Source organism: Suncus etruscus, chromosome 13, assembly GCF_024139225.1.
Source record: "Suncus etruscus isolate mSunEtr1 chromosome 13, mSunEtr1.pri.cur, whole genome shotgun sequence".
Classification (NCBI taxonomy): domain Eukaryota; kingdom Metazoa; phylum Chordata; class Mammalia; order Eulipotyphla; family Soricidae; genus Suncus; species Suncus etruscus.
The window spans coordinates 2827335-2838604 of NC_064860.1; the positions used below are offsets into that span (position 1 = coordinate 2827335).

General features: G+C 51.5%; 1 protein-coding gene across 1 annotated transcript; it reads right to left on the reverse strand.

The window, feature by feature from the left end:
* Positions 1-7328: 7328 nt before the first annotated feature.
* CCT8L2 (chaperonin containing TCP1 subunit 8 like 2) lies at positions 7329-9059 on the reverse strand. The gene has a single exon (XM_049785971.1). The coding sequence runs from the start codon at positions 9057-9059 to the stop codon at positions 7329-7331; it is 1731 nt and encodes a 576-aa protein (XP_049641928.1).
* Positions 9060-11270: the final 2211 nt, after the last annotated feature.

The window sequence follows — 11270 nt, forward strand, 5'->3', positions numbered from 1 at the left end:
GTGGATAAGGGCCTTGCATCTGGCTCATTGGGATTTCATCCCAAGCACCTCAGATGGTCAGTCCCTTGAGCCCACCAGCGGGAATTCCTGAGCCAGAGAGTCAGGAGTAAGGAGCCCAGAAAACCAACCAGGTGTGACCCCAAAACAAAAACAAGCAAAAACCCAAAAGCCAGGGATGAAATAAAATGCAGCAGTTACTCATAATGAGAACCAATAGAAATTGAGGGAAAAATGGAAAACAGACAAAGAGGCAAGAAATACACAATTGGGGGGCCGGAGCAATAGCACAGTAGTAGGGCATTTGCCTTGCACATTGCCAACTCAAGACCTGGGTTCGATCCCTGGCATTCCATATGGTCCCCTGAGCCTGCCAGGAGTGATTTCTGAGCGCTGCTGGGTGTGTCCCGAAAACAAAAACAAAAAATAATATATACAATTAGGAATTTGAAATAGAGCAATGAGAAAACAAAAGATAGGACATAAAATATGCAAGGAAAAAGCCATTATCCCAATGGCTATACTATAATAGAAAATAAAGTGAAATGTAACGAAAGGGGCCCGGAGAGATAGCACAGCGGCGTTTGCCTTGCAAGCAGCTGATCCAGGACCAAAGGTGGTTGGTTCGAATCCCGGTGTCCCATATGGTCCCTCGTGCCTGCCAGGAGCTATTTCTTAGCAGACAGCCAGGAGTAACCCCTGAGCACTGCTGGGTGTGACCCAAAAACCAAAAAAAAAAAAAAAAAAAAAAAAAGAAATGTAACGAAAGGAAAACAAGTACTTTCATGCCTCCTGTGCTGATATTGCTGTACTTTAGGCCAGACACTATCTCTGAGACAATAGGAGCCAGAGCCTGGGGAAGAGGAATGTCACACAGAAATGGCAAAGCTGAGCATATCAGGCCCCTGAGAGGGTTTGTGTGATGTGACTCAAAGCTGATAAAGGCTTTTCAGATATTTTTCTTTTCTTGGCTTTTGGGTCACACCCGGCAACGCTCAGCTCAGGGGTTCCTCCTGGCTCTAGCTCAGAAATTGTTCCTGGCAGGCTCCGAGGACCATATAGGATACTGAGATTTGAACCAACATCCTTCTGCATGCAAGGCAAACACCCTACCTCCATGCTATCTCTTGGGCCCCTCAAATGTTTTTCTTTTTTTTTTTTTTGAGGGGGGTCACACCTAATGATGCTCAGAGCTTACTCCTTGCTCTGTGCTCAGGGATCGCTCCTGGAGGACTGGTGCGACTATACGGGGTGCTGGGATCAAACCTGGGTCAACACATCGAGGAAAGCGCCTACCTGTTGTAGTATCTCTCTGGCTCCTAGTCTTCAATATTAACTAGGGAGTAATACAAGAAAAACAAAAGGAAAACAAGCTAAGCTACCTGCCTCTTAGCAGTAGAAAGCTTGTGTGTTGGAATTCTGGCTTGCATGTTAGAATTCCTGAACCCATTTTTATAGTTGGGCTGATGCTTTTGATAGCGGTTTTTATAAAAAGAGCTAAATTGGGGGTCGGAGAGATAGCAGAGGCGTTTGCCTTGCAAGCAGCCGATTCAGGACCTAAGGTGGTTGGTTCAAATCCCAGCGTCCCATATGGTCCTCCATACCTGCCAGGAGCTATTTCTGATAGCCAGGAGTAACCCATGAGCACAGCTGGGTGTGGCCCAAAAACTAAAAAACAAACAAACAAAAAAAAGAGTTAAATTGAAAAAAAAAAAAAAAAGAAGAGCTAAATTGGGGTGTTTGCCTTGCATGCAGAAGGATAGTGGTTTGAATCCCGGCATCCCATATGGTTTCCTGAGCCTGCCAGGTGCAATTTCTGAGCGTAAAGCCAGGAGTAACCCCTGAGCGCTGCCAGGTATGACCCAAAAACCAAAAACAAACAACAAAATAAAGAGCTAAATTGACCAGTCTTCGGAAAATTGCAAATCCATCCTATTAGATATCACCTCCCTAGCATCAAAAAGATAAGTGCTCACAAGTATTGGCCAAGAATTAGAAAGAGGGGCCGGAGAGATAGCATGGAGGTAAGGCGTTTGCCTTTTATGCAGAAGGTCATCGGTTCGAATCCCGGCATCCCATATGGTCCCCCGTGCCTGCCAGGAGCAATTTCTGAGCCTGGAGCCAGGAGTAACCCCTGAGCACTGCCGGGTGTGACCCAAACACACACACACACACACACACACACACACACACACACACACGAATTAGAAAGAGTACTTTGCCTGCCCATTGTTGGTGGGAGTATAAATTGGTGTGACTACTATGGAAAAACTGTACGGAAGTTCCTTGAAAAATTAAAACAAGTAGCCAGGAAGCTGGTTTAAAGTGCCAGCACTGCATACAGAGCCCAGAGACTGATCCCTGGCACCTCAGGGAACCACAGTCCTAGCACCACTAGGTGCCATCCCCCAAAAAAGGGAGAGACCCCAATTCTGAGTATATCCAAAGATTAAAATGACTATCTCACAGAGGTTGAAGCTGCTATGTGTCTGCTGTCCGATTTACAAAATGAAGGTAGAGATCAGCAGCAGCTGAGAGAAGTTTTGAAAGACTGGCTGTTCATGGGGCTGGAATGGTGATGCAAGCGGTAGGGTGTTTGTTTGCCTTGCACACACTAACCTAGAATGGACCATGGTTCGATCCCCCAGCATCCCATATGGTCCCCCCCAAGCCAGGATGATTTCTGAGCGCATAGCCAAGAGTATCCCCTGAGCATCACCAGGTGAGGCCCAAAAACCAAAGAAGAAAAGACTGTTCAACCATGAAAAAGAACATCTGACATTCGTAACCACACTAATGGGCTTGGAGTGCTGGTGCTGAGAGAAAGACAAACCTTGTGCAGACTCTGATGTGATTTGAAAACAAAATCCCACAGAGAGCACATTTGGGACCACAGAGGGCTGAGGGTACGGTTGGTAGGTGGAAGGTATCTGAAGGCTCATATTTGCCCTTATGAGATCAAGGCACGTGGCCTCTGTTCTAAAAGGAGCACACACAGGCTCTGTATTTGGGGATCACTTCTGACAGAGATGAGGGGCGGCTCCATAGAATGCCAGAGATCAAATGCAGATCAGCTGTGTGCAAGATAAGTACCTATTGTCCTATTACTCCTGCCCCCAGTATAGTAGAAAAGAAAGGAGACAGGAGTGATAGCACAGCAGTTAGGGCGTTCATTCACCTTGTATGCTGCCTATCTGGGACAGACCCGCGTTTGATCCTCAGGTTCAATTCTCGGATTCCATATGGTCCCCTAAACCTTCCAGGAGCAATTTCTGAGCTCATAGCCAGGAGTAACCCTTGAGCATGGACGGGTGTGCCCCCCCAAAAAACAAAAACAAACAAACAAAAAAAAAAACAAACCAGAAGTAAAACAGGAATGAGTTTCTTAGCCCAAGGAGAACTGGAGACCATGGGCTGGAGAAATAGCACTGTAGTAGGGTGTTTGCCTTGCATGCATCCGACTCGGGACAGACCTGGGTTTGATCCCTGGCATTTCCTGTGCACTGCCACTGGGTGTGACCCAAAAATCAAAATTAAAAAAAAAAATCCCTGGAGATCATGATTCTGTAGCCTCAGAAGCAGGATCTGAATCCAGAGTGTCTGGTCCTGCTCAACACTGTCATAGTCTAAGGGAAAAACTTTTTTTTTGGTTTTTGGTCACACCCGATGGCTTTCAGAGGTTACTCCTGGCTCTGCACTCAGAAATCATTCCTAGCAGGCTCGGGGACCATATGGCATGCCGAGATTCGAACCACTGTCCATCCTGGATCGGCTGCGTGCAAAGCAATGCCCTATCACTGTGCTATCTCTCTAGCCCCAGAAAAACAATAACTTAATGTGCTGTAGGTTTTTTTTTTTTTAAATGTTTTGAGTCCACACTTGATTATGCTCAAGGCTTCTACCTTCATGCTCAAGGATTACTCCTGGAAATGGGATGCCAGGGATTGAACTCTGTGGTCAGCTATGTGCAAGGCAAGTGCCTTCCCCACTGTACTATCACTTAAATACTTAGCGTTGATATTAGGGTTAGGATGTAATTCATTGGTCAAGCCTGTGTTTTGCATGTGTGGGGCCCAGATTTGGTCCCCTACTCCTGTCCACGCGATATTCAGGTCTAGGGATTGGGGATGCCTTTGCCTTGTGATGTGAGATGAGTCCTGTCTCCAGCACTACCTCAAGTACCACTGTGACCAGTCTAATAGAATGTGTGGTTTCTGTGCATGGCCAAACTAGGACTCTGCCCTCCCCACAATATAGTACCAGACAGGTGATTGCGCACAGTGGGCTCTGCTGCGACTCAACACCCACATTGCTGTGGACCTCTCTCTTCCCTCCTGGTGTGATCAGTGTTCCTCAGGTGACAAGGAAAGGGAAGGGCTGTGGCAGCACTAGAAGATGTTGACCACACAGTCTTGGCCAGGTGCTGGCATCTGTAGATAGGAGCTGTAGATAGGAGCCTACTTTGGCAGGCCCCACGTGTCCACCAGACATTCAGTCCTCTGGTATACCCGTTTTTGCTTTTTTTTTTTTTTTTGGGGCCACACCCGGTGACGCTCAGGGGTTACTCCTGGCTATGCACTCAGAAGTCGCTCCTGGCTTGGGGGACCATATGGGACGCTGGGGGATCGAACCGCGGTCCGTCCGAGGCTAGCGCAGGCAAGGCAGGCACCTTACCTTTAGCGCCACCGCCCGCCCCCCCCCCCCCCGTTTTTGCTTTTAAGGCATCTATCTGAGCCACTTACACTTGCTCAGCCAAGCAAGTGCTTTCTTTGTGTCTTGTAAGGCCATTCATGGGTGTATGTGTGTGTGTTTAAGGAAGAAAATCTTTAGGCAGGGTTACAATGTGATTTCTCCCCATATAAATCATTAAGAAATCATTGTGTGGGGCTGGAGAGATAGCATGGAGGTAAGGCATTTGCTGAGGTCCCCTCAGCCTGCCAGGAGCGATTTTTTTGTTTGTTTGTTTGTTTTTGTTTTTGGGTCACACCCAGCAGTTCCTGGCTCCACTCTCAGAAATCATTTCTGGCAGGCTCGGGGGACACACCATATGGGATACCGGGATTCAAACCAATGACCTTCTGCATGAAAGGCAAATGCCTCACCTCCATGCTATTTCTCCAGCCCTGCCAGGAGCGATTTCTGAGCATATAGCCAGGAGTAACCCCTGAGCACGGCTGGGCATGACCCAAAAACAAAAACAAAAACAAAACAAAAAAATCATTGAGTTTCAAACTTAGGATACTTAAAATATACTGTTTCCTTGCATGTACTTTAGAGACATAAACTGACATACACTTCTCTCTCCCTACATTTATATCTAGGGTCTCTGACTAGAATATTTTGCATAAACAAGAGCCCTCTTTTGATATTTTGTAAAATGTGAGAGGAAAAAAATAGCTCAGTGGTAGAGCACATATCTTGCATGTGTAAGCCCTAAGCTTAGTCCCCAGTAGTGAAAATAAATCTTTTTACCTAATTCATAAAAATTCAAAGGGTTACTTTGAATTTGAAAGTTTTTCTCAAAGGACTACTTTGAACATACTTCATAATTATGGGGTTAAATTTCTTTTTTTTTTTTTTTCAGGCCACAACCGTTTGATGCTCAGGGGTTACTCCTGGCTAAGTGCTCAGAAATTGTCCCTGGCTTGGGGGGACCATATGGGACTCTGGGGGATTGAACCGCTGTCTCGATCTTTCCTTGGCTAGGGCTTGCAAGGCAGACACCTTACCTCTAGCGCCACCTCGCCGGCCCAGGGTTAAATCTTTTAAACAAATCACAATGCAGGAATTTATGGGCAATAAAAACAATGAATGAGACAAGTGAGTTTTCCACTTCATTTTTGTTTTTGGGCTACAGCTGATGATGCTCCTGACTACACTCAAGAATTGCTCCTGGTGGTGCTCAGGATGCCAAGAATTGAATCTGGGTCAGCCATATGCAAGGTAAACGCTCTACCCCTGCACTATTCCTTTGTTTCCCTCCACTTCTATTTAGCATGTAACTCTGGCAATTATTTGATTTGGGGGGGCACTCCACAAGTGCTCAGGGCTTCCTATTAATCATTCATGGTGGGCTCAGAGGACCATATGGGTTGTAGGATATCAAATCCAGGCTCTGTGCTCGGAATTTTTTTTGTGTGTGTGTGTGGTTTTTGAGTTACACCCGGCAGTGCTCAGGGGTTACTTCTGGCTCCAGGCTCAGAAATTGCTCCTGGCAGGCACGGGGGACCATATGGGACACAGGATTCAAATCGATGACCTTCTGCATGAAAGGCAAACGCCTTACCTCCATGCTATCTCTCCGGCCCCATGTGCTCGGAAATTTCTCCTGGCTGGCTCAGGGGACCATGTGGGATGCTGGGATTCGAACCACCATCCATCATAAATCGGCTGCATGCAAAGCAAACACCCTTCTGCTGTGCTATCTCTCCGGTCCCAAGTTCCAGGGATTGAACCAAGTCAGGCTCATGCAAAGCCAGCACCTTACCTGATGTCCCATCTCACCCTCTAGAAAACGTTTTTGAACAGCTTTTCGGAATTAATTGTATTGGACTGCAATAGCACCGAGGAAGACACTTTCCTTGCACAAGGCTAGCCCTGGTTCAATCCCCTGTACCATTTAGGCTCTCCTGAATACTTACCAAGAGTGATCCCTGAGCACTGCTGGGTATGTTTCCCAAATAAACGAAAGAAACTTTTGGTCCAGGGGTACTTGGGTTACTTCTTGACTTTGTGTCAGGAATCACTGCTGACTGGCTCAGGGGACCATATGGGATGCTCAGGATCCAACCCAAGTCAGCTGAATGTACTATCACTTTGGCCCCATAAACAAAATATTTTTGTGTGTGTGTGTGTTTTTTTTTTGGCGGGGGTGTCACATCCGGTAGCGCTCAGGGGTTACTGCTGGCTCTGCATTCAGAAATCGCTCCTGGCAGACTCAGGGAACCATATGGGATGCCGGGATTTGAACCACCGACCTTCTGCATGCAAGGCAAAATGCCTTACCTCCATGCTATCTCCCGGCCCCTAAATATTTTTTTAACAGATTGGCATCCTGATCAGACTATAGGAAAAGAACAAAATCTGGGGCCGGGAGAATAGTACACGGGTTAAGGTGCTTGCTTCATACCGAGAAACTCAGGTTCAATCCTGGCGCCACCTATATATAGTACCCAGACTCGCCCGGAGTGATCCCTGAGCACCACTGAGTATGGCCTGTAATCCAAAAAAGAAACACCTGTAAAGGCTGCGACAGGTCCAGGCAATGTCCCCGTCACACCTTGGCCTGCATGCAGGGTCCTCCTGGATTTTATTGGGTAAACCCGAGGGTTTTATTGGGTTTTCTTGTGGGGTCTCTTCTCCCCAGCCGAAGTTGGGGAGGGTTGATGCTCTGCCTGAGAGTCCGGGCCCCATTTTAGCGCCTGCTGGGGCAACGTCTTGGCCAACACGATCTCATCGATGGTCACCAGCTGCAGCGTGAGGTCCGTGACCACCCGCAGGCCTTGCGCCTTGGTGACCATCACGTCCCACACCCCTTCCTGCGCCGCGTCGATGGGCCCCTCGCTCCCCACGCCCGCCAGGTAGTTCCCGGCCTGCTGCGCCGTGTGCAGGGCCGCCATCACCTGCGACTCGTCCGCACCGCTGTTGTGGGCCAGGGCTTCCGGCAGTGAGCGCAGGGCCGCGGCGAAACTCAAGAACGCAGGCCCGACGGGGCCTGGCAGCGCGCGGCCTTTCTCCGTGAGCGCTCGGGCCAGAGCCATCTCGGGGGCCCCGGCGCCGGGCAGCAGCCTGGAGTCGTGGCTCAGCTCCTTATAGGCCTGGATCGCCTGGCGTGCTGCCTGCTCGGCGTTGCGCATCCCATCCTGGGTGCGACCGCGTAGCACCAGGGTGAGCATGGGCACCTCGGGCAGCTCCCATTCTAGCACCGCCACCGTGCTGTGCCCCAGGCCCAGCTGGTACACGCGCTGGCAGAGGCCGGGCCTGGGCGGGGGGACCAGGCAGGGCAGCGGGGGCGTGCCCAGCGCCTGGCTCAGGTGGACCAGGTCGTGCCGGGAGGAGGCCTGGATCACCATGATGCGGTGTCGGTCGGCCTGCACCAGCATCCTGGGGTCCACCGCACCCCACACCACCAGCACGTTGACGTGCGCCGCGGCCAGCTGGCCTACGTGCTTCTCTACCAGCTTCTCCAGGCCTTTCTCGAAGCCGGCGAGCTCTGCGCACCCGGAGAAGCGCAGGGTGGAGTCCCCGGGGGAGGTGGCGGGTCCGAAATCGCAGGCCAGCAGCGCCACGGAGGCGCCGCCCTGCACGTCCTGCACCTGGCCGCAGGCCCTGCCCACCACGGCCAGGCCTGGGAGCAGGCACGACTCCTCGGGCCGGCCGCCAGGCAGCGTGGTCACTCGCACCCTGGCCGGCTCGAAGGTGCCGTCCAGGTCCAGCGCGGCCCAGCACGCGCGGGTCAGCAGACGGGTCAGGTGGTCGGCGTAGCCGTGCACGTGCGTGCCCAGCACGGAGCGGAGCGCCCAGAAGGGGTCCTCCAGTGGCCCCAGTGCGCGCACCGCCAGGCCGGGCATCAGAGCCTGCGTGTGCGCGGCAGCTGCCGCATAGGCCTCGCGCAGCTGCGATCGCTGCACCCCGGCCCGAAGCAGCCGCTCGGCTTGCTCCAGCAGCGCGGCCGTCAGCAGAACCACGAAGGCTGCACCGTCTCCGCTGTGCTCCGCGTGGCTCCGCGCGGCCTCTCGCACCAGCAGCGCCGCGGGGTGATCGAGCTGTAGCGCACCCAGGATGGCAGCCGAGCAGTCGGTGAACACGCGCTCCCCGCGCGCCGTCACCAGCAGCTTCTGCAGCCCCGACGGTCCATAGCAGGGTCTGAGGATGCAGGCCAGCGTCTGCACCGCGGTCAGGCAGCCTACCAGGGGCTTCTGCTGTGTGAGCTCTGCAGAGCCGTCTCTGTCCTTGGCCTGCCCAGAGCCTGGGCCAGGGAGACCTGGGAAGGACCCGCGTGCCCCTGGGGAGAGGTGCTTAGGCTCTCGGTGTAGGGCAGAGGGTTTATCCCCCAGACCCATTTCCTGGCCATGTGATGGGCCCCAGGAGGTGCAGCTGATCGGCCTGATGAGGTCACAGAGTGGCACAGGGAATGGGTGGGGATGAGGTCACACAGGGGAGAGGGAAACACACAAAGGAGGGAGCACTGGGAAGCATACCGGGAGACTTCTGCTCTCAGGTCAACCATGAGAGAATGATGTGAAGAGCTTTGTTTATTTTGGGGCCATACTGATGGGGGTATCTTTGAAAGGGGAATAGGCGATGTGTCTTTGCTGTTTGGGGGGCACACTCAGGCCATGCTGGTGACTGGAGGAAGCGAGAGAGGGAGGGAGTTGGGGTATGGGATTCAGGGTCCTCAGGTCAGAGGTGTCACTTCTCAGGTATCACACACCTGTGTTTTGTTGCTCTACTTTCTTTTTGGGCCACACTCAGAGATGCTCGGGTTACTACTGCCTCTGCACTCAGGAATCTCTCCTGGCTGTGCTCAGGGACCGACCATACAGGGTGCCAGAGATCTAACCTGGGCCGGTGAAGCCCCTTCTGCCTGTCCCATCTCTGGTCCTCATGTCTGTGCCTTCAGGTTATGGGGATAGTGACTGTGCCGGCACTGAGTGGGTGAAGGCGAGACACGGCCGTCCGTGGACTCAGGCCTGGATTCCTCTGACCTGAAAAGCAGCAGGAAGCAGAGCCCCAGGGATTGGACTTTTGGAGTGAGGCTTTAAGTGTGACCTTTTCCCTGCTTCAGCCCTAACTCTGAATGTGGGTTTCCTTCCCTCTGATCTCGGCACCTGCCTTCTTTCCCTACAAAGAGCTGCTGGAGGAACATAGCTTCTATCCCAGCTTGGCAAATGTTGTCTGAGCACTCACAGCGCAACCTCATGGAGCATAGACTGTGGCCAAAGACATGGAAGAAGGAGATCCGTTTAAGGCAAATGGATCGATCACCTTTGGGTTGGTGTCTGTTGGATTTAGGACAGAGCCAGAGAGATGGTGCTGCAAGTAGGGCACTTGCACCAAGTTGATCTGGGTTTTGGTGGAGTCAATGCAAGTATTGGTGAAGGGGTGAGGAGAGCACTCAGGGGCTTGTGCATGTTTGGCAGCTGCAGAGCCCTGACTAGGTGGAGCCCTCTTGGTCCCCAGGCACAGCCCAAGTAGAACCATATCTCCAGAGAGTACTGAAGTATCAGGAATGCCCAGTTGTTATATATGAAAACATTTCCATAAGATTATTGTCATACTGATCCTATCCTAATCAATTATTGTACCCATCCTAGGGTGTGACCTGGTGATAGTATATTGGATTATTCCCTACTTGGTATTCTGCTCCCATCGTAGGGTGGCACCTGATTCTTGTCTATACAAGCAAGGGTCTGAGGAAGGCTGGGGGATTCTTCAGCCTTAGCCACTGAATAAAGCTGAGATCTCCTGAAGCCTGACCTCCTGTGAGTTTTCTACTCGCTGCTATCCTGAACCCTCAGACCCGCTGGCTGAACAGGGTGGCAGATGAGTGGTCCAAGCTGGAGGAGAAAGACCTCATCCTCCATCCCATCACCTTCTAGCCCCATCAAGGGCTGAATTGAAACACCCAGCCACCTCTTTAACACTGATGGGGAAGGTCCCACCCCCCCCCCAAAAAAAACCCAACAGATTTTGAGAAAGACCAATTCATTTTTGTTGTTGTTGTTGTTGTTTTTGGGTCACACCCGGCAGTGCTCAGGGGCTACTCCTGGCTTTACGCTCAGAAATCGCTCCTGGCAGGCTGGGGGACCATATGGGATGCCAGGATTCGAACCACCGACCTTCTGCATGCAAGGCAAATGCCACCTCCATGCTATGTGTTCAGCCCCAGAGCAATTTTTTTTTTTTTTTTTTGGTTTTTGGGCCACACCCGGCATTGCTCAGGGGTTACTCCTGGCTGTCTGCTCAGAAATAGCTCCTGGCAGGCTCGGGGGACCATATGGGACACCGGGATTCGAACCAACCACCTTTGGTCCTGGATCGGCTGCTTGCAAGGCAAACACCGCTGTGCTATCTCTCCGGGCCCGAGCAATTTTTTTAATTGGAAAGTTCTTTCCACTCTTTTAGTTGAGTTTTGGGGGTTCTTTTAGGCCATACTGGTGGTTCTCAGGGTTTCCCCTAGTTCTGTGCCCAGGAATCACACCCATACAACAGCACAGCAGAAAGCACATTTGCCTTGCATGCAGCTGAGCCAGGTTGTATCCCTGGCATCC